The following is a 24,095-nucleotide window of genomic DNA, read 5'->3' as shown; positions in this document are numbered from 1 at the left end:
TTATTTCCTATATTGATGACTGACAATCAACACATGTAGATACATTTTGTATTATTAACTGACATTCTAACGTTAGTTTGTACCTTTTGCTTTACTATCTTATGTAGTCGAGTGTATCTATATAGCATTGAGGGGTCACCGTACATTGGTTCACCTTTTGACTATGTCACATGTCTGTATACTTTAAAGGCCATTGTATGTGTGTAGGTATATATGTGCCAAAACGTAGGCATCTCACTAGAAAAAACAAAACACGAAATATATCTTCCATAACATTGTTGGTGTCGTCCAAAGAACATGTGGATTAATCTGTTTTCTCTAGAATTCATTGGCACGTTCGTAACAATATTTCTGTGTATTGTTGGGACCGCGGCCTGGTATTTGCACCAGCAACATCTCAAGTATGACCATATACCTGGACCTCCGCGAGACAGGTGAGTGCCACAATCTAAACAGGACATGACAGTGAAACTTTCACAAACTCACCATGTACAGCAAAACATGAAAGAATCTCCGAGGAAGAGGTAACGTAATTTAAGGCAATGACTAACTGTCACATACCACCAACGAACCGATGTAGGTACCTGGGGGAGAAATGGCCATAACTGAAGATGCCGGATTGTCCTCCTGCTTTTTAGATATATAACAAGCCCAAATTGTAAAGCATTTCACATGGTATTACATTAATAAACAGCTTGGTCTTTATATAGATGTGCTTCATTGAACACAATACTAAATGTCAGGTAAGCAGAACATATAGAGGATAGAGTCGACCAGTATTAAGGCTGCTGCCTATCCATGCATAAATATATTTAGTAGTGTTTGTATGGAAACGTCAACACGCTTTACTCATCGGGTTAATGACAAGGGTTGAGAGTTGTGACATATATATAATCTTAACTATATACTGTAGTACTTGTATCAAAATGGTGATGCATTGTAGTCATATATATATATAAGGATCATTTTTCTGATTTATAATATATATATATATAATAAAACAAAAGACAGAGATAGCGTCTCTAGGCCTTTCTCGGGTTGATTCCCTGTTCATCAGGAAACTGTGTTTATTTTGAAAACAGGCATTGTCAGGTCATAGTTGTTTACACGGGAAAGTATGACGTCATCAATAATGCAAAGTAATTATGACGTCACACATAAATCCATGACGTCAACAACAATACAAGCTAAATTGTGACGTCACCATACTTAGACAAATGCATAACTTTATGATCTTACCAACAATAAAAAATACGGGAGATACAAATTGTTTCATTTACGGCAACAATAAAATATGAACAAAAATATTTAAAGCACAGCAATTGCTTAAAGCATGACACGTTGAATTTAATGTGAACTATTCAGACTGGGTATATATATATACATTTAACAGGAAAATGACTGATACATGTATGTTCATTGACATATTACTGACAGTAAATGTTACCACAGGGACAGAGAGAAAGACAGACAGCGAAAAAGACACAGAGGCTGACGGACAGGAAGAGACAGAAAAAGGGACACAGACAGATAGAGAGAAAGTGAGACACAGACTGAGACAAAGAAAGAGATACAGATAGATAAAATGGTTAACAATTACATGTATGTTCTTTTGCAGTTTCTGGAGTGGCCATCTTCAATCGATCCAGAAAGTGGTTTCGAAAGGTGGCATTTTCGATGACTACATTCTGGAACTGTAAGCTTATGAATAATTTGGTATTTGTATCAATGACATTTTTTTTATAAACAAATAAGGGTTTTTTTCATCTGAACAATCATATGCAATTTTATATGATGGAGTTACAGGATTGTGAAGCGATATTGATATCAGAAATAATATTGAATAATCTCCATTGGCTTTATGTTCGATAAATGTATTTGAAAATCATTTTGATTACTGCCGTTTATATTGAGCATGTAAGTTTGCATTTCCATTATAATTTCAGAACCGAAACATACGGAATGATATTCCGGATTTATATGTGGCATCAGACGTTTGTCATTGTTTCCGACCCTGAGCTTGTCAAGGTACATGTATGCAAAAATAGCTATGATTTAAAGCGATATCAGAAACATTTTGAATTTGAATAGAATAACGTTATGTCAGTAGTTGTTTACACTATTATCTTATATTTGCTATGTAAATATTACTTGAATATATTTTCTGATTGGTATACACCGTATACGGTCCTTCAAGCAATAATCTGACATATGGAATACGAGATTAATTAGTATAAGAGTCATATTTATGTATAAGTAGATCTAGTATTTAGTGAACATTGACCTGACAGATATAAGACAACCAATGTGCAGTTTACCGCGGCACTTATCGGTCAAATTCTGCGTGATTTTGCCATACTTATAACGAATAATATGTTGATTGTACATCAACATTCGTCAATTGTAACAACAACTAAACTGTCTATGATAATATGATTAACCATTTAAAACACCGGGGGCAGGAATGTTATCATTGTCCTGCTAGTGAATATTATTTTTCCACTTCTACAAATTGTTCCTATCGAGCAAAGTTTCTGTTTACTTTCACACGCAACAAAACACAAACATCCGAAGAAACCGTTTTGTTAATCCTTCAAACAATCGGTGCTAGAAAGCACTACTCCAGATGTTTGAAATACTATGTTCAGCAGTCCTTTCAAATTACTGGGTGGCCAATGGCTAATAATTTGAAGATTGCATATATATCTGGTTAATAATATCAACAAGATAATTTGACAGTTTTTTCCATACACAAGTATTGCATGTACATAGCAATTGTTATGTTAGTTATTCTTCAAGATATTACTTGACGTCTGTAATGTAGAAATATTCTCAGAGATTACTTGACAACTGTTGGGTAGTTATTTTCGAAAAGATTACTTGAAGTTTGTTATGCAAGTTTATTTTTCAAAAGATTACTTGACGATCGCTATGGTATTTATTCTTTGAGATATTACCCGACGTTTGTTTGTTAAGTGAGTAATATTCCACGACATTACTTGACGCTTGTTAAATGGGTAATATTTCAAGTAATTACTCGACGTTTGTCATGTGAGTAATATTCCAAGAGATTAAATATCGATTGTTATGTGAGTAATATTCCGAGAAATAACTGTTAAACAATTGTTATAAATATAATACTCCATGAAATATTTGCAAATTATAACTATGTGTGTAGTGCTTACGTGAGTTATGCTTCAAGGGGTTACTTGACAGTTGTATAATTTCAGGATACTAATTGACGACTGTTTTGTCATTCTACAAGTGAGGACGTGGCGATTGTTACTCGTGTAGAATAGCAAGCGTATTACTGAAAATTGTTACACATCAGGCGGAATTCACGGCCTAGATTTATAATTTCAGAATGTCCTTGTGACCGGAAATTATCCAAAATCTAAAGCGATATACTCCAGGTTAACACATTTGTTTGGGACAAGGTACGTAATACGGGACCGTTTTGCAAATATTCCTTACATATAGAGCATTACAAATAAATAACATTGTACGATTTGTTAAAACTCGATTTCATTCTTTATTCAGTAGTTTTAATAAGTTATAATAATAGATGCTGGCGTCATTCTTCTTTTTTTTTTCTCTGACTTTGTTTCTCAATTTTGCATTGTTAAATTCTGATTTTTCAAATGAGTATTCATTAACGTTAAGGCCTCAGCATCATTCATTATCAAGAAATAATTAAATCTTGCTTTTACCAAACGTTTTCATTGGCCTAAAAAGTTATGTTATCCTCCCATAACGTAAAGAATTACGTCGCCATTTGTAACGTCACTTTTGATTGGCTGATACAGCGGCGTAATGATTTCTAACAGAAAAAGTGTCCATCAATAAAAGTTGATTTCCACAGGATTAACTTGAATTTATTTTTTATGTTATGGAGCTATAACACAAAAAAACGGAGTGTACTCTCATCATCAATCGCTTCGAACACTCCGTTTTTTTGTGTTATATCTCCATAACATAAAAAATATATTCAAGTTAATCCTTAAGAAAGATTCAACATAGAGCAGATTTGAAAGTACCTTACCTTACATATAACAGATAAGAAAAATAAAAACTGATTTTTGTCTGATTTAACTTAACTTTCCTTTTTCTAGTTATAAATATCTCAAAGGTCTCCGTGGAAACTGTACACTTAGCAGACGAATTATCGCCATGCTTTAATAAAGTTCCTTTTTACTATTGATACAATATTAAAATATTGTTTTAAAGGCAGCAACAATCAACATTGTCTAACTAATAATGTTTACTGGAAAAATTTCGCCCAGTCTAACTTTCGCCCTTCGCCCATGAAATCAGTTTTTGCTTAGTGTTAGTTTCGCTCTTCATATTCACTTACTATGTTTATTATACTGTTTACTTATATTCTCTGCAATTATAAATTGGCCTTCATTGCGGATGACAAAATATTTATCGGCTGCGAACATTTTCCAGTATACAGTATTAGCATGTTTCAATATTTCAAACTGATACAATTTCGCCATTTTTTGTCTCCAACATTGCTGATACAATTTCATTATCTAACATAGGATTATGTATGACTATTGCACAATATTTGACATTTCTTGTGTTTCACTTCTAGTTATAAATATTAACGAATGCGATGTTTTTATTATGACGAGTTTTGTGTTACAGATATGTCGGGAACGGACTTGAAAGTGAAGTTGATCAAACAGTTTGGATAGTCCAACGTATGCATTTCAATCACTGGTTTAAACCACAGTAAGTCATGTACAATGTACACCGTCCTTTTCATATTCCGATGTTTTTTCTATCCGTCATGTTTATAAATAGCAAATGCAAATCGTAATAAAGGCTTACAAGGTCTTCATGTGTTATTATGTTTGGCTTTACTTTTTGTGTTTATATTGTGCAGTCTAATCCTGTATATTGACAATTGCACATGTGAATTTCTAAGAAATATCACTCACTGTCAGTGGTTAAGACGAAAATTCTGTTTTTAATCCATACAAAGCAACGTGGTATCAATTACTATATGATGAAAGTAAAATGATATATTTGATTTATGCTACAGAGTGTATGAGTTATTATTTACTTGATATATAAAGGTTTACATCAAAGACGAAGGAAAGTGTCGTAGATGAAGCAGAAAATGCTAACCTTTCCCGAACATCTGGTCTTAAACGTTTTCATACATCACCTTACAATTTTTCATTGTTAATATTTTGTTAATAAATTTATCGATTTTGAGTTTGAATTACGATAATTATATTCATTGTATATATATAGATAAGTAATCGAATTATTTTGTTTTGGAATACAAGGTTTATCTGTTTTGTCTATTTTATTTACAATATAAGCTTTATAAGTGTATATTTACAGAACATTATCAGTTAGAAACACATTTGTGAATTGCTGGTATCTAATACATGTAAGTTAACAGCAGTTCACAATTATGCTTTTGGTATAACAACAAATAAATATACTAAGCTGGTTACAAATGTACAATATTTTATAGTAATCTACGTCAATTCACTCCGGACTTCAATGAGTATGCCGACAGTCTTGTACACCAGCTGGGAAAGTATGCGGACGGGAAAACGCATACGCCCATGGAGGAATTGTTTCACAAAGTTACACTTCACCTGATGTGTAAGGTAACGCCTTACATTCAAGCTTAAAACGTATGTGATATTTGGTGTGGAATCGGTATAGGGGTCCTATGTGAATAACTCTTACGAGTGTGCTCCTTTTGAATTGTCGTGGTTGGTGTAAAAGTGTTTGGAAGTTAAGCGGTAACAAACGAAATCATCAATACATCAGGTAACAAGATGTTCTTCTTTGCAGGTTACGTTTAACTTTGATCTTGGAACACTAGACAGTCCATCTCATCCTTTTGCATATTATTTGGGATTTACATTAGCTGCATTTTCAAAACAGATGATGAACCCATTGTTCAGTGTAAGTAAATGGTTTTACGTAGGCACCCATGATGAAACCTGGTTGTTATGTTATCCAGTAAAAAGTTATCGTATCATCATTATTTTTTTGTTTTCATTTTCTTGGGTACAGAATATTTCATCAGAATTAATTTATATTTAGTTCTAGCATATGTTGATAATAAATTAAATATCGGATTGAACAAGAGGCAAAGCGTTAATAGCCGTTTAATACATGTATTTTGAAATTCATATTTTATATCATTGATACAAAAAGGAAAACATCTGATGTGATATATGAATTATGCTGTCAGATTCGATGTTAATTTTCAATGTTGCTATAATAAAATATTATGTAGTTAATATTAGCAATTATTATATTAATAATGTCGGACTATTTTTAGATGAACCCCTTTAAGTGGAAATATTGTCTTCAAGTTCGCAATGCAGTAGCAAAGCTCAGGTTGTATGCAAAAGAACGGATAGCGGAGAGAAGAAACGAGAAACAGAGAGGAGTCCATGTTCCTCATGACTTGCTTCAAAGCATCCTTGAGCTGAAAGGTAATTTCTACTCATTATGAAACCGTCACTGTGAGAGATACCAATGTCTTCCGTGTGTGTTGATTTTATAATATATTCATGACTATAACCTATCCCATGAACTCATATGGAGGTATATTGTGGATAAAATAAAACAATATAACTTCAAACCAGGAAACGAAATGACATTTACCTGAGTATATAAATGACCAAATAATTTAAATAATCCATTTTAGATAAGCTTTCATTAAGGAAGTCCTTAATTAAATAGTATATCATAATTGGCCATAAAAAAAAAATCAAAACGTTTATTTACAGAGCAAAACCCGTCACAGATAACAGAGGAAATTTTGTTAGACCATTTCGTCTCATTCCTCATAGGAGGTATGTATGCAATGCGTTGAACACATTTATCCTAAGTTACTGACTATAAATTGTCATATAACATGATTATACTGAAGAGATTCGATAAGTCCCATACATCTTTAACACTAACCGATCACTAAGAGTTGTCTGAGTGCTAACAATACTTTTTTTGCACTTTTCACATATGTCTTTTCTGGAATTCCTTCTATGAATATTCCATGTTATCAAACGATTAAGGGTGTTCAGATATGACAGCAATTCCTGGTTGTTATCAAAATATTCGGAAAAAAGTACACGAATTGTCCGAAATATTGAAAAAAACACTACAATAATAATTTAGTAAAACCATGTTTATTTTGTTTGTTTGTGTTTTTCGTCTATTATCAAAAAATGGGGTGTTACGGTAAAATGTATTTATTGCGAAATCAATACCCGGAAGTAGCCCAGTACCTGTTTACATCGTATTTCCCCATAAGTACACTAGTATAATAAATTATCATTAGCATATGGTAATTTTGTTCGCTTATTTTTACAGGACAGGAAACTACAGCCAATACTCTAAGTTTCATGGTTTTCCTCTTGGCACAGAATCCAGCATGTTACAAAAAGTATTTTATATTTACAGAAAATATCTACAAAACAATTTCTTGTGGTGAAAGTATCTATTGAGGAAGATATTATTCTTGATTAACAAATAACATAAATGTTGCAATTCCATTTTATCTAATTACTTAGATTATATAAATTAAACATGAAATGACCGTGTAACACCAATACACAAAAAACGTAAGTATCATTTTATTACACGTCGAAAGTTTTGTTTTGTTATGAGTCCTTGTTATCAGTAGAAAGGACAGTTTTAAACATTTATATCTAACGCTATAATCTTGGTTAAATATATCTTTTTGTGACGTTTAACGTTCAAGATTTCTTTAGTTTTGCAGTACTTTTTGTCTTTATTCACAATATCATTAACTTTACCTTTCAGTTTAACAATGTTCTTAATCAGAATTAAACCTTTTTTTGGTCATTATCTATACCAAAGTTGAATGATTTTTTCATTCTTTGTTCAAATTTTGTTTCATTTTAATTTAGTTGATACATTGGCAAATGTCAATAGCGATATTTGTATTGGCTAATACTTGTTTCAAAATGTTGAATACTGATTAAAAGAGGGCATGCAACAACTATCTTCAAGATAAATGTAGTCTACGACGGGGTATGACTTGTATAGATGTACAAGAAGCAACTTTCGAATGATTGTCTTGATTTTAATGTAAACTAATTTAATGCAAGGGAAAATATGATGTCAAATCACCTACAGAAGATATATACATTTATATTTTTAGCACATCTGGCCCGTCGTCCGTCGTCAATATTTAACTTTACAACTTCTTTTTAATAACCAAAAGGCCTAGGATGATGATATTTGGCCAGAAGGAAATTTGGATAAAGGGCTACCAGTTTGTTCAAATAAATGACCTTCACTAATATTCAAGGTCACAGGGGTCAATTGTCTCAAAAAACGTTAACCAACTTCTTCTGAATAACCAAAAAGGACCAGGATGTTGATATTTATGCCGAGATAAAGGGCTTTAAAGTTTGTTTAACGTAATGACCTTGTTCGACGTTCAAGGTCACAGGGGTCAATTTTTAAAAATCTTTTAACAGGTTCTTTTAAATGAATAATAGTCATAAAATACTGATGTTTTGCCAGTAGCTTTATTTGAGATCACTTTTAATGTAACAAGTGTGAGATTAATACCAGGTGAGCGATGCATGCCCATTGGGCCTCTTGTTATATTTTTATATCATGCTTAATGTCTATAAATCCTACAGACTACAGGACGAAATTGACACCAATGTGGCGGCCGTTTCTGTATTAACGTCTGCCGAACTTGACGACTTGCCTTATCTGGATATGGTGATGAAGGAAACACTTCGACTTTATCCGATAGTAAAACAAACATTCAGAGAAACAGTCCGAAACGAAAGGCTTGGAGAGTTTTCACTTCCTGCCGGAACAGACATAATGGTATGCTAGCCATGTATTTCTGGCTAAACATACGCAACTATATTTGAAATGAAATAGACGATTGAGCCTTACATAAGTAATATTGTATCTTGGTTATGCGGTTTATGAAGACATTTATATAGAGAATAATGGTTAATTCCAAGAAAAAAAACAAGGATGCATTCCTTCCTTTGGTGCATAATTCATATTTTAAAATGATTGCTATTCAATGAAATCGATTCAAAATGGCAGGATATATATCATTACAGGTTAGTTTTTATGCCAATGGCAGATCTACAAAGACCTTGACGAATCCTTCCCAGTTTCTACCGGAACGGTTTGACCCGAAAGCAAACGAAAGGTACAAATTGTTACAACAAAGAAAAACAGGTTTTGACTTGCATATTTTCTTACTAGGTATTGGTGTAACATTTTGCTTTAATGGTGAAAGAATTTGATATCACACAACAGTATTAAACATACCATTACACTTTATATATAAGGTTTTCAATACACCTTGCCTGTTCTTTGCTACAAGTTTTGTACGGCGGTGAACGACAATTGGAGATAGTTCGTGAATTTACGTCATATTTTAAATTTTACGTCACGTCAATATTGGTCTCCGATTACTTGACAGTTCTTCGATTGGAAATCATGTAATGTTTCATGCTGTTTCTAGATTATACCATCATTTATTGTTGTTTGGCTAAACTTTTAAACTTTCTTAAAATGTTAAAAAGTTGAAATATCATGTAATATTTGCTTTCCATTCCTTTTCAGAGTTGGTACATACGTATATACTCCATTTTCAGCAGGGCCTCACACCTGCATAGGGAAGAAATTTGCAGAGGTGGGTCAATTTTGTTTATTACTAAATTGTTTTGAATAAAAAAAAACAGTAAAATTTCCTTTTCATCCTTTATCAATTTAAATATAATTTGATTACGACAGAAAATATCGCCATTGTTAGTAATTACTATTTTATTTCCTTCGTACAGTTACCTTAGGTAATGTAACAGAACTCCAGGAATGCATATTCCTGCTTTGAGGTAGGCCAAACGTTGTTTATTAAATGCATCTTTTATGGAGAGTAGGTTTTTGTAATTTACTTGAGGACAGGTGAAAAAGTAACGAAGTTCGTATTTTATATGAACATACTTTCAAAACCTTTATTTTGCTGACTGATTGTATACATGAAACACCGCTTTGATATTTTTAAATCATTTATCAAATCATGTGTTCCCTCTACATTAAGACGAATATGTTCATAGTTCTTTTATTTTGAATAACAGATAGAAACAAAGATCATAATGGCTAAAATCATCCAAAACTTCGACTTCGAGCTAGTACCAGGTCAACCCATGGGTGTTATTGATTGCGGCACTCTTCGAATATTAGGTGGCGCCAAATGCTTTCTGCGACCAAGAACGGCGAAATAGGGGCATATGTCAACACTTAACGAAGAAGATGTGGACACCATGCAACAAACAGTACGCATGCTACATAGCCTATAGACCATATACAAGTACACACTAGGCCGAACTCATACTACATTCATGTATCATGTTGGCTATACACTATGCCTGCAGCATGTTGAGTATATGCATATCAAATACAACTTACAAATCATCGAAAGTATATACAGTATGCCCTAAAAACGCACTGCGCACAGCAAATATTGTAGCATAGTCTATAAACAGCACACATCTACACAAAATATGTATACACAACAAACAGTAATAATGATATACATCAGTCCATAACAGCGCATTCACATAGACATAGACATAGGTATTCTATTAAAGTCTCACCTTTCAATCATACATAATATAAACACAAATACATATTACATATTTACCAAGATTTAACGCCATTTTATCAAGAATTACTAGAAGTGTCACATCTACAACTTTACATATGTATTTGTCGCACGATGCATAGTACTGTGCACAGCATGACAAACAATAGATAATCATCCCTATTAACAATAGATAGTCATCCCTTTTAACAATAGATAGTCATCCCTATTAACAATAGATAGTCATTCCTATTAACAATAGATTCGAGGTGTACATCGTTTATTATCATTTAACATATGTACATGTATATACAGATTTAGAACTATGTATATCTACACAGTAGTTGATTCACTCATAAAGAAATAGAGCTCTTCTATCCAATATTAGCTTGCAGGCTGTACTATATTCACTGGGATAAATTTCATATAATCATACACACTATATATATTATAGCAAATACATGTGTGTCATGACCAGTAATCAGTATACAGTGATAAAGCAAACCCATCGTATACATTATGTACAGCATCCATATCATTAGCAGGATACATATCATTAGCAGGATACATATCATTAGCAGGATACATATCATTCACTTTAACATGTTAACTATATTGAATTTGTAATTACATGTATTTTCAACCAATACAAGCGTTTTCATATCAATATCAGGTGTTGTTGTTTTATAATATATAGGGAATAGAGAGAAAAACAGACAGACAAACAGACAGCGGCAGACAGGCAAACGGTCACAGACGTATTTGACAGACACATGCACATACACAGACAGACTGTTTAAGGAACATGTTTATTACACTGAAGTAGGACATCATAGTTAATGCTTCTTTGAAAAAGGCCCGTTAGAATTTTAAAGAAATATAGATGTAAATTTCATGTACACCTATTCACATGCTCATATCTATTTATAGATTATATAGATTGTAGATAAATAGAATATATAGATTGTAGAAATATTACAAACGCGAAAATTTCGACGCCGTGATCAGTTAAATGTGTAACAACGCAACAATTTCACACGCGAAAACTTCCACTCTTACCGTTTTAATCTAGTTATTAGTCACTATGTAAGTGCATATTTTCATATTAGATAAAGGTCACTGGCGACCATCGCATGTAAATATACTTCATAGACACCATTGGAATGTATATAATAAGATGATTTATTATCCTATGATATCTTCATATGCAGTATCTATGACACTGATGGGTCACCGTATGACTGTACATCTTGGCGACCAGATGAGGTCACTTTTGTGTAAATTTAAAGGTCACCGAATGTATGTAGGTATATCAATACTAAAACATAAATATGTTACTAGAAAGAGGCAAAAGATAATTACATCTATTGCCAACTTGCTTTTTAAGTAGAAAATAGAGAACAGATTATTTAAACTTTTCACATGGTATTACTGTTAGTTTAACAAACATTACACATGAAAGAATTGCAAAGATTTGCTCCATTATACATTGTATACAATGGGTCAACAAAATAACAGTGTACACATGGACCAGAACTACGCCTGTATTCATTCATGCATAAATACATTAAGTAGTGTTTGTATGTAAAAAAGGATAAACGCCCTTAGCTCAACCTGTTTATTTCATAGGTTGAGAGTTGTAAAATGCGATATTCACTATATATAACAGTGTTAATTTTGAAAGACTGACGTCCCAAGGCCATATAAAAGACCTTGGCCAGTATTTGACCTCTATTTGTTCGTTATATTTTTCAATTATGTTCTTGTGGCGATTTGAATCACTGGTCATAGTTATTAGGGACATACAAAAGTTATATTGACTGAGAAGAAATTGAGACAGAGAAGAGGTTAGGATCAATATATTTTGTTAGTTCATTATAACCATATATTCGACTAAAACGTCTTTAGTTGTTACATGTATATTAAACGCTTAATAATGTTTACATCATTCAATACGATTGAACAAAAAATTGATTTATTAATATAAAATTTTCGAGGAGTACTGGTAGATTGAAATTAAACGATTCCTTGTATTTCTGTTATATATTCATGATAAGAATCAACAATTGATAACCATGAATATTAAAAGTGTTACTTGTCATTGATAGTTAGATAAACTGATTATAATGACAATACTACTGATAACCGTAACTGCAAGACATGATGTATTAATTGTATCTGATGATTAACGAATGATTGTGCACAAAGTACTTGGAATGCTTGATTATACATTAATTAAAATCAGCTCTAATACATAAGACTAATTTTGCTTCGCTTTCTTCTCTCAGCATCAGTATTAGGCTTAACTATTTGAGTCTCAAATTTTCGGCGACCAGAAACAAAAAACAACTATATCCTGTTTCTGTCAAGAAAATCGTAATAGTATACATACACATTGTTTAATAGAAACACCTAATATTGAAATGTGAGTTGGCTCCCTTTCACATTAAGGAAGAAAATAATATCGAAAGTAACAATTCGATAGCAAAGCATAAAGCATTGAAAAAGATTACTTCATAGGACGTTAGTTGTACGGATCCGTTGGATTTTATATAAGTTCACATATCGTATATAGTGATTTATAAAGTCTTTTCCATTACGCTGATGCCGCTTCTTCGAGGGCGAAAGAAACATTTGACGCCACTTTTCGGTTGTATTGTAGCGTTGTCTTGAATTTCACTGGTTTGGTTAGGAATAAGTTCAAAATCAAAACTTTGCATAATCTTGGCAATCATGATTTTAATTTCTATCTGTTGAGTAAAAAGAATCAAAACAATTTCTTAAGTTCATGATAATTCAAGTATTTATTATTCTGAGATTAAAACATTTAACGATAAAAAAAACATTATTTAAGTAATTATACATTTCGATTTTTTTAAGAAAGTCTTACAATTCACTTTTTTAAGATGATATGACAAACAAAGGTCATTCATTTTTTTTCATTTTTTTTTATGTCATTGGCGGTATAATCTGTTTCTTAAGTTTATGGTTTATCCTATGAAAAGTACATACCTCAGCAAACTTTTTCCCAATACATGTGTGGGGTCCAACTGAAAATGGTGTTGAGGCATATTTGCTTAATCTGAAATAGAAACATATTTTTATCGAATAAAAAGGTAAAGAAATTAGTTCATATTTTATAAAATATGATTTAAGATCATCGAATGTTTAAACGACTCATATGGTTCAAATATTTTATCGAAAGATTGCCATGTGAGCGAGGATTAAAATATAATTTTCTTTCGAGTAGTTTATTAAATCCAGCATACGTATACAATGCACATGATCATTTATATATACTTCTCTAAGCTGTCGCTGTGGAATCGTTCTGGTATAAACGTTTTGGGGTTTCTCACATTTTGCTCTGCCCTGGACGTCGCGTAGAAACTAACCTGTAAGGCGAATTCACATAGTACATATATTCTCTATTCGTACCGCATTGTAAGCAATCACCATTATATGTAAATATGTGGACATGATATAATTAACTATTTGATCTTTAGTCCACTTATCTGTTATAACAGTTGTACAGGGTTTGGTCATTATAGAAATATCATTTCTGGAAGAGAACATAAATTCAAATCAAACAATAAAAGGCAAAGCTACACATAACTCATTAATACAAATACCTGTATATGTCTGCACAAGACTACTTCAAATATATTAACAATTTTTATTCTTTTCTTAATGAACATAAACAAATTCTATATATAACGATAGTTATTTTAAGTTTGACAAATTTTTCCTCAAACATTTCAAATAAAAATGTAAAATATGATTTTGAACGATCTGAAGGCTCTGTAAATTTCTATTATACCATGATCACTATAAAAATATGATTATTAGATTTTTGCTAATTTCAGTGATTATACTGAAGACTTGACATTGGTAAGCGAATACTCAAACGGTTGTGTTGACATCTAACAAATAATCTTGCATTGGTTTCAGTGTCGTAGTAGTTTTATGATACTTCTCCAGGACTTCCATTTTGATCTTGGTTGAATTGGAAACAAGAGATAAGAACTTGTTCTGGAACATCTACCCATGGTACTACAAGTATATCTACAAAACAATTTACGATAAATTGTCAATTTTCTGTGGAACATGCTTTATGTCCTAATTATGTTAAATCATATAACGAAATGTCCTTACCATCATATCTGTACCAGCGGGGATGAGGTGACCGCCGAGCACGTGATCCTTAATTGTCTCGCGAAAAGTTGTCTTACCCACAGGATAAAGTCGAAGTGTTTCCTTTAATGCCATATCTAGGTAGGGTAACTTCTCAAGCTCATTCAGTGTGATCACCGACACTGCGCCAACGTTTTCATCAATTTCTCTTTGTAGCCTAATAAGGTAATATCATGATGTTTTTATACTCAACCTTAAGCTATCACATATAAATATAATCACATACGATTTTTGTTGCCAACACTGTTAGACAGGGTCAGAAAAGACAATATAATCAAAACATGTATTTTTGTGAATATTATTTCAAATATATTGCATAGCTGAAATATGAATGTATCACACAAAAGTGACTGCACCTATAGAAATTGGTTACACGTAAAGTAAGTTAAAATAGACTACACTGCATCATTCAGATATATCGTCCATCTAGGAAACCTGTATCTCGTTCTGCTTTGCCTATTACATTCGCCTTTATCTTTTATCAATATCATGAATACAAGTGATGAGAACTGATCCCATATCTTACTTTTTGTAACATTCTGGGTTCTGCCCGAGAAGGAAAATCATAAAACACATGGCGTTGGAGGATGTTTCCTGTCCTGTGGGATAAATACCAATTTATATCAATTAATTAAAAATGCGACAGATTTTTGCTTCAAAATTAAAATAATCATCATTCCATCAGAGACGTCGGTTTTCAAATAACAAAAATCAATACATTGTCATAAAACATTGTCATAATGCATTGTCATAAAACATTGGAGATGAAATTGCATAAATTGCTTTATAAATACGGGGTCAAAATATTAAACTCTATATATATCTATATCTTAAACTGGCTGTGACCTGTTTATATTGATATTCGAATTACAGATCAAAAATAAATACATTTACCTGCTATCAGGAATGTCAGAAAATTGTCCAACAGCACTTCGTCTGTCATTATTGATGGGTGTTTTTCTGAAACAATACATAGACATTGACCATAGAAAAAAAATCTCTTCAATGTTTACTTTTATTTACATTTGCGCTACAAAGTCAATATGTACACCTTATACACTTCGTTTCGGGCTATTAGACTATGAACCTATAGTAGCAGTCATACGAACGTGACTTGAAAGGAAACAAACAGTTCGAAAGTCAAGTTTGATTTTCGTTTGGAATTTTCGGACAAGAGGTTGTATTTCCACCACGAAAGGAAAGGATATTATCTGAAAGTAGTTTAATACTTAAATATCTGCTGTCTACACTGATTTACACATTTACATATATTGACGTACAAATAATACGGTCTTTACAAGTACCTTTTAACTCCATTATGTACTCTAAGAGATCGCGTGGGATATATTCGCCGTTGCTTTTCGCCATGCTTCTCTCTTTCATTACTTGCTCTGCACTTTGTCTGATAAATTTAATAGCTTCCCGGACATCACGGCGAAATCTCCATTCGAGCGGATTGATCTAAAACTCAAAATAGTAAATGTTAAGTTCTCTTACTAGTAAGGGAACACGCGCATTCAGTAATTCTTGTGTTTTTGTCCTATTTACAGCGTCAACATGAACATAAAGTGACAAATGTGGAGCTTGACATCGACACAAGAAAATTAGAGGAAATACTTTTTAGCAACATTAAAAAACAAAAAGCGTTATCTTGTTTGCGTAATGGCACCCTTCATAATATGCACACTTTACTCATTATTAATGTGAATTTAACTAGTACTTCATATAAGTAAAGGGTTTGGTTTCATGCACATCCTCTTGTGCTTCAGCAGTAGTTTGAGACTATTTTGGAATTCAACCTGTATACCCCTAGCATCACATTGGGGGCCTAGAAGAACGAAACAGCTGTAAAGTACTGTGTTATTCATTGTTGGCATCCGTATCTGTTACCAAGTTTAATAGATGCAATAACATTTGTGTGTCACACATTCACCTTCAAAATGTTTAGAATTCCATATTGTTTTATTGGTTTTTATACATACAGCTACGAAAGGATTTGAAACGAGCACCGCAAATCCTGATAAAGCTGTTTTCATTTTCGTGACAAAGGGATGGTTCTCCCTAGTTAATGGTCCCATATCAACATTGAACGCCACCTGGAAAAAAACGTGATCACATGGTACTCTTATTATGATATTTTAATATACAGTGATTATTTGATTTTTTTGAATAACTGTCATAAATTGTATACCTGTAAGCCATTTCTATATTCAGAAATACATTAATTAGTAAAATCACATCCATGTTCTAGCATTTATATGTAATGCGAACAAAAATTACAACGACTTCCGGCTCCTTTACATTTATATAATAAATTCATATATCTAACCTGTATACCCCAAACAAACATTGATTGATAACACACCTCACTTATAAACAAACCCTGTATAACATCTGACAACACTCTCTACTCATAGACAATCCTTGCGCAACGTATGTTAACATACCATTCCCCAAATAACCCTTGAACATAAAACTGATAACTCACGCTACTTATAAACAAACCCTGTTGATCAGATGAACACAAACAACACACCAAACAGACACTGAACAACAGATTGATGACACACCATACTCATACATGAACCTTGTACATTATATGGTTATGTACTCTACTCATGGCTAAAATTTTGACACTAGATGATAAACTACTCTATCAAAGATAAACCATGTGCATCAAATGAAATCACAAAACCTGTCCCTAGACAACTTTTTAACAAGAGATAGTATACCCTACTCCATGACAAACCTTGTACATCAGATGATTACAAACCCTTTTCGTAGACAAACTTTTAACAAGAGATAACCTACCCTACTAATATACAAACCTTGTACAAGAGATGCATCGTCAGTTTGTTGAACGTATTTAATGTATGAACTTCTGTCTTGCCATCCGCATAGGTTTCAAGGAACTCTGTGTAACGATCGGCAAACTCGTTGAATTCAGATGCAAACTGGCGAATGTAGCTGAAGGAAGTTATATAAATTAGTAAATGTGACATCTGAATGAGTCAAAAAACGAGTGCATACATGATTGAGAAATGAAAGTTATTTGTAAATAAACTATTGTAACTTTACCATGTCTAAAATTCTGAAATGCAACAACACTTTTAATTGGTATATTACGTGTACCGTGTATTATTGGACGTTCCAACAAATAAAGCACGTTAAAGTTAGTCCAAAAGCATTACCGCAAAATGTAGCAAATGTTAAAAAAGAAGCCATGGATGAGGTACGCCCATCTTGTTTTGTATATGTTATAGGATTCCCGAACAAGCAAGCAACGACAGTTGATATATCTTCCAGACCTTCTAAACATTCGTATGCACATGATCAGAATTATCCGAAGAATTTTCACTGACTTTAATTTGTGTTTTTAAGTCTGTCAAAGGTCATTCATATGTTGTTGATTGATATCGATAGATTGAAACAATGAGTTTTGTTGTGGTATTAAGACCCAAAATGGAGAGGGTATTTCATATAGGCGAGTTGTGCCAAGCTGTTGATTCTAACCAGCAAATCAAGAATATTGTTCAATCGAAGAGTTGCGCTAAGGCTGGGGCATGATGCATCCTTTCTAGTGTATTTACGATAAATCATTAAGTCATGACAAATAATTAATACTTTTCTAATATATAAAGTATAGACAGGCAATAAAAGGAAAATATTCCTCTGAAAAAAGAAGTAAAATACACTGAAACGGATAAGCTTTCAACTATTCAACTATCATACAATCACACATGTTAATTATCTAATAAATAACGCATGGGTTTTAAGGTGCTATTCTTTAATGTTATTTGATATATATTAAAGTTCAAATGAAGTTTAGGAATGACAAACAACATCGGGGAAAAAATGGCATCATGCCAGTTTTAAATCACAGACCGTCTGTTCGTTCCTCTATCCATTTATAACGAATGCTTAAAGAAACATATTAATGGGGTTTTTAACACAAACTTTTGGTTACGTGTATTACTTTGTCAGTGTGGCAACTATCATCTCCTCAAAGCCTTTAACAAGTTAAATAAGCAAAAGCACAGCTCATCTCATCTCACATTTCATACTTGTGTAAATGATTATTTATATATCCAATCCATTTAACTTAAATCGTAGTGTATTATTTAATTTGCTGAATTGATACTCGTTGTCTGCCGTTTTTAAAGAACTTTGAAGTTGTTTTGACCCTCGAGTAAGTACCGTAATATTGCCTGAACAGTTCTTTTAGACTCCAGTGAAAACGTTTATCTATTCATTTAGATGACTTAATTAAACAAGGCAAGTTTTGACCTTTTATGTAGCATACATCCAAATGTCTCCTAACCACATTATAGCGTCTATAAGGACCACTGAACATTTTCATTCTGGTCCACTTTGTGTAAAACTCCGGACGAACATTTGTTTTATAAAATTTCTAAATGAAAATGTTCTTTTAACTGGGAACAGTGGTTTCTCAATCTACTTGCTAAATAGCTCCTTATTCTTATACCATTCAGTAATTACGCGTACTAAATCCATTCTTTTAACATTTATTTTTATGAAATGTATACATCCATATTTTACAATGCCTCTCGTTTAATTTGCAAACTTACTTACTGCTAACACATAACAAGGTCCCTTTTGTCTCTTTTTGTTAATAACTCCTTTATTTATTTACTTCATTTTGTCGCAAAACCCCTTTATAACGCAAAAGAAATTTCTGACAAATGGTGTCATCATAACGAGGTTTAACTTTATATAAATTCCATTACTCCAGTAAATATGTATGTCCACTCATCCCTATATTGTAGTATCAATAAGAGTGTCTGTCTTTTTCAGTGTTTCAGTATTCAATTGGTCTCTTACTGTGGTTTGAACCATTGATCGAGGTGCATTCTCTGCATTATCCACAATTTATTATCAACCTGTGTTAGAAGTCCTTGGTCCATAAACCTGAAACCGTAAAATCAAGATTAATTTTATAAGTAACATATATATTGCAAAAGGACTTTCTATATTAATTATTCGTATGGGAAATCGCTTGTTGTTAGATATTGTGTCGTCTTCAGTAATATATCACTTATCTTTGTCATAGATATTTCGATAAAACATTTTGGAATCACTGGGTTTCGATTTAGTCAAGTTTTATTCGTAAGCATTATGATATACTTTCTTTAAGCTGTGTATCTTGTCGTTGTCATATCGATACAGTTATAATAAATCATCTCCTACTTGCTGTCTGAAGCGTTATCAACTTTAAATGTTGTTTATCCGTGTTTGAAAAAAAAAATTGACAGTGACTAGTTTAACGTAACCAACTATTTCCAAACCGCTAAAAAATAAAGATAACGATTGTGTGAATTCGTTTGTTCAAACATATATGCGAACAACAATCTGAAAAATAAGTTTTATTACCTTGCACCAAACACTCCAGTGGTTCCGGAATATATTCGTTTTGATTTCGGATGGTTTCCAGATACAAGAACATCCTAAAAGAAAACTTCTTTGTTGTTAAAACTACAATAAGATAGAAAATAATAACGAAGCACTAATATTTTTTCTTTAATCAAATTAATACTTTTTGCACCGTAAAATCCACTAAAATTATTATTCACTTATGGTTATTATGTTCCAAAGGATCATCCACTTAGTTTCTAATTACAAGCAATGATTTAATGGAATTTTGAATATTTTAGAATAAAATCGGTAAAATATATATTTTACCTTAATGCATTCTGGATCCAATACAATAACAAGAACTTGATTCCACAAACAAAGCCGGAAAACCAGTCCGTGGGTTTTACAACTGAAAATTATTTTGTTTGCTTTAGCATTATCAACATGTCACTTACATACAGTTATTATAACAAAATCATTGACAGGGATTATTTCAGAATTCGAAAGAAAATTAAATAGTTCTTAATTCAAACGTTTCTTGGTCCAGTTTTGAAGTAAAATGAAGATTGTTTTTTTATTATATTACTTACAAGTCCTTTAGAATGATAAAATGATTCCATTACACTTAATTGAATTGTAAAATTGAATGTATGAATATATCACATAAATTGATGCAATGATGCTGTCAACCATGTGACGTTTTCGCATATGAAACACGTGATAACATCAATGCACAGCATAATACAATATATGATGATAACAGTATCTCCTCTTTTTTTCGAACCCCACCGGCATAACACACAACATACAATATTCATTATCACAAATTCAAAAGCATCAGCAAATACATAAACACACTAATCAAAATATTATATGAATTTTTTAAGTTCACAAAATTCGATTCATTTTGTAGAAACGCCATTAATGCAATGAAATATTGTTTCCAAAAGATTGGCTTCATTTACTCACACTTCCAGTAAGTAGTCATCCATAATACCACCAGCAGCGATCACCTTGGCAATAGAAGGAATGTGTCCACTCCAGAAACTTCAAAAGATATATGCTTTGTTTACTATTTACAATCATCTCCCAAATTAGATATAGTTTACCGCAAGAACATATCAATGTTATGGTATAAATTGCAATTAAAATAACACTGAAGAGCACGATAACCCTTCGTATTGGCAGTATATTGTTACAAACGAGTTTTTTAACCCGTATTTTCTTCGTTTGGTGATGACTTCTTTAACACCAAAACAATACCAAAGAAATCATGAATCCTCCAAATAAAACAATTCGACTGGAAGAATACGTTTTCTATAACAAATAGGGCCCAGGATATAAGGTTACTGTCAAATGCACACTAGGAGACCTTATAAAGTATCTTATGAACTATGTATTATTAACTATCATTACATACTTACTAAGAAATACGGGTTTTTTGTATATGCGATACGACACTATTGCTCTTACCCACATCAGCCCTCGCCATATCACACCCAAAAAGCTGTATCAGCCCCCGCCGTATCACACCCAAAATCCCGTATCAGCCCGCAAAACCCGTATCACAACCATTTTGGACATGTTTCGTTTTTCAATATTTCAAACGAAAATTAGATCATAAGATAGTAGCTTTTATTAGTAAGAATGTAATAAACAATATAAAACATGTCTTTTTCCATATCACACCCAGTATCAACCCTCGACCAATATCAGCACTCGGGCCTTCTGCCCTTGGGCTGATATTGCAGTCTCGGGGTGATACTGGGTGTGATATGGAAAAAGACATGTATTATTCTCTATTTATAATCCATATTTATTTCAAAAACAGAAAGTGTGTTTTCATATATCAACGACAGTAAAGAACGGTTACTGTTTATACATAATACCAACCTGTCCCTGGGAGGCCCCGGGAGATGATCATACTTTTGATGTTGTCGGTGAAAACGCAATGCTACAGAAACAAGCATACAAAGACACACAGCGATAACAATTCCTAAGAATTCCATGAAAAGTAGGCACAACTTTATCGCAAGATCAATTAGGTACGTACGCAGTCTGTGACACACACAAATGTAATCGTGATTGTGAAACACAATAACATTATATACCCTTTTATCGTATATATCTATCTACTACGGAAGGTCTTAACAGCCTAATACATTATCCTTTACACCGGCCCGATATCTTGAAAAACTAACTTAAAAATAACTAGATACCAACAAGGTTGATCGCATGGAACTCAGCTATAGGTAGCAGAGTACAGTAGCGTACGGTGGCCATGGGTGATATTTTTATACAATGAATAACCCCTGTAATGTAACATGTATCAAAATAAATTTTATTTCCATAATTACAGCTGAAGAAAACTTTTTTTCTAGAGAAATATGTTAAATGACCAATGTCTGGGGTCACTGTCAATTCTAGGCGAGGAAAGTAAACAACGGTTGCTATGGTGTCATTTGTCTGATGTTTCAGAATATCTGACATTTTTGTGCTGTTCATCGGTTACGGGAAGTGTGTCTGTTTCTAGTTTGTTGTTGTGATGGGTTTCCTGGTATTCATTTTGATATCAGTGAGCCTTGATGATGTCACAGATGCCCATTGATGACGTCATAGTTATGATGACATCACAGTAACTATGACGTCATCACACAAGACAGAAACATCCTTGTATCACTGTACTGTTTTGTTTTTCACATGCACATGATCTTAAAGCATCATATTTTACCCAAAAAGAAATTTTATTCCTGAAAACTACAAAGTTATTCAAGTTTTATTTTTTCAGATTACCTCCCTTTGTTGGTAGTTTGAGAGCAGAATTGGTAAAAAATCACCTAGCAGGAGAATTCATATTACTCGGTCACTTTTAAAGTGAGAAAGGAAACGGATACATCTTTTTGTTCATTGTGTCATTTTCCAGACATTTAAAAGGTTTTGATTGAATTTTGGGGGAAAAAAAGGGATGTATAAGGTAGCAGAGTACAGTAGCGTACGGTGGCCATGGGTGATATTTTTATACAATGAATAACCCCTGTAATATAACATGTATCAAAATTTAAAAAAAAAATCAGCACTAAAATTGGCATATACATGATGAAGTGGACTATGTGGGCTTCATAATTTAAAAAAAAGAAAAGTCGAATTTGGTTTGAGACTACAATTTTGGGCATTTACGAATCTGTGTCTACACAACAAAAGCTAGCTTTTCAGGTAGTCTATTTTTGTACTCAGCACATGTGTAAATATTGTGAAAAATCCACCGGAATGACCTATGCTAAAACGTGAGTATTTCTGTTACCGAGTAGGCGATATTTAATTTCAGACAGGTTTTAAGAAAAACAATTCTACTTGCGGGGGTCAAATTCTGGGTTAAAAATCATGATTTTTTGCATATTTTGGTGTTTTTTGATGTGGTAACCATGGTTTTCAGAAGTCCCAAATTTGGGGAAATCACTTTTTGAAAAAAAAAATGTTCTTCTAAAAAACACCTATTCAAAATGTAGTTTATAAATATATATATATATATATGTAGGTGTGTTGTGCAGGATGAATCCGCTAACTATGTTTATCCGAGACATGCCCTTTATTTTTAGGGTCAAGCCATTTCTACTGTACTCTGCCACCATAGCCTAGTGTCCACAATGCATTGCAATATGGATTTAGATATAAATATATGCCTCGACGCAATTCGTCGTGATTATGTTGTGTCAACTCACTTGTTTTGCTTATGCTTTTCTCGCTTTTATGGGTTTTTTTTGCTCTGTACATGTAAGTAAAAAGTTAGGATTGTTCTCTAGCTAACTACATAACTGAAGAATCAAGATGGACATTTTTTCATAAAACATATTACTGGTTGACTGGTAGTCATTGTTTTAGCAAAGTTAAATGAAAAGTA

At 32.7% G+C, this 24,095-nt stretch overlaps 2 protein-coding genes across 2 annotated transcripts; one reads left to right on the top strand and one right to left on the bottom strand.

The window, feature by feature from the left end:
- Positions 1-297: 297 nt before the first annotated feature.
- On the top strand, positions 298-12,493 carry LOC110457552 (cholesterol 24-hydroxylase-like). Its single transcript, XM_021508882.1, has 14 exons — positions 298-434; positions 1,619-1,696; positions 1,947-2,028; positions 3,364-3,437; positions 4,651-4,737; positions 5,495-5,633; positions 5,824-5,937; positions 6,320-6,476; positions 6,774-6,839; positions 7,357-7,429; positions 8,661-8,856; positions 9,105-9,196; positions 9,616-9,685; positions 10,128-12,493. The coding sequence occupies exons 1-14, from the start codon at positions 298-300 to the stop codon at positions 10,272-10,274; spliced, it is 1,512 nt and encodes a 503-aa protein (XP_021364557.1). The 3' UTR covers positions 10,275-12,493.
- A 285-nt stretch (positions 12,494-12,778) lies between these two features.
- On the bottom strand, positions 12,779-22,256 carry LOC110457554 (cholesterol 24-hydroxylase-like). The gene is made up of 14 exons (XM_021508883.1): positions 22,091-22,256; positions 21,167-21,244; positions 20,525-20,606; positions 20,216-20,289; positions 19,667-19,753; positions 17,653-17,791; positions 16,807-16,920; positions 16,129-16,285; positions 15,719-15,784; positions 15,351-15,423; positions 14,786-14,981; positions 13,934-14,025; positions 13,646-13,715; positions 12,779-13,383 (listed from the first exon to the last, which is right to left on the bottom strand). Exons 1-14 carry the CDS (start codon positions 22,204-22,206, stop codon positions 13,213-13,215), a joined length of 1,515 nt encoding a protein of 504 aa, XP_021364558.1. The 5' UTR covers positions 22,207-22,256; the 3' UTR covers positions 12,779-13,212.
- Between the last annotated feature and the right edge of the window lie 1,839 nt (positions 22,257-24,095).

Source organism: Mizuhopecten yessoensis, unplaced genomic scaffold (assembly GCF_002113885.1).
Source record: "Mizuhopecten yessoensis strain PY_sf001 unplaced genomic scaffold, ASM211388v2 scaffold9211, whole genome shotgun sequence".
Classification (NCBI taxonomy): Eukaryota; Metazoa; Mollusca; class Bivalvia; order Pectinida; family Pectinidae; genus Mizuhopecten; species Mizuhopecten yessoensis.
The sequence above is the reverse complement of the archived record's forward strand: the minus strand, read 5'-3'. Positions and strand labels throughout refer to the sequence as shown.

Excerpts from the sequence above, each read along its gene's own strand:
- LOC110457554 (XM_021508883.1), bottom strand. The coding sequence starts at position 22,206 with ATGGAATTCTTAGGAATTGTTATCGCTGTGTGTCTTTGTATGCTTGTT. Across the intron at positions 19,754-20,215 it reads ACTGGAGTGTTTGGTGCAAG|GTTTATGGACCAAGGACTTC; the intron begins GTAATAAAACTT and ends TTACGGTTTCAG. Across the intron at positions 14,982-15,350 it reads AACCCAGAATGTTACAAAAA|GCTACAAAGAGAAATTGATG; the intron begins GTAAGATATGGG and ends TTACCTTATTAG.
- LOC110457552 (XM_021508882.1), top strand. The coding sequence starts at position 298 with ATGTGGATTAATCTGTTTTCTCTAGAATTCATTGGCACGTTCGTAACA. Across the intron at positions 6,840-7,356 it reads CGTCTCATTCCTCATAGGAG|GACAGGAAACTACAGCCAAT; the intron begins GTATGTATGCAA and ends TTATTTTTACAG. Across the intron at positions 9,197-9,615 it reads GACCCGAAAGCAAACGAAAG|AGTTGGTACATACGTATATA; the intron begins GTACAAATTGTT and ends ATTCCTTTTCAG.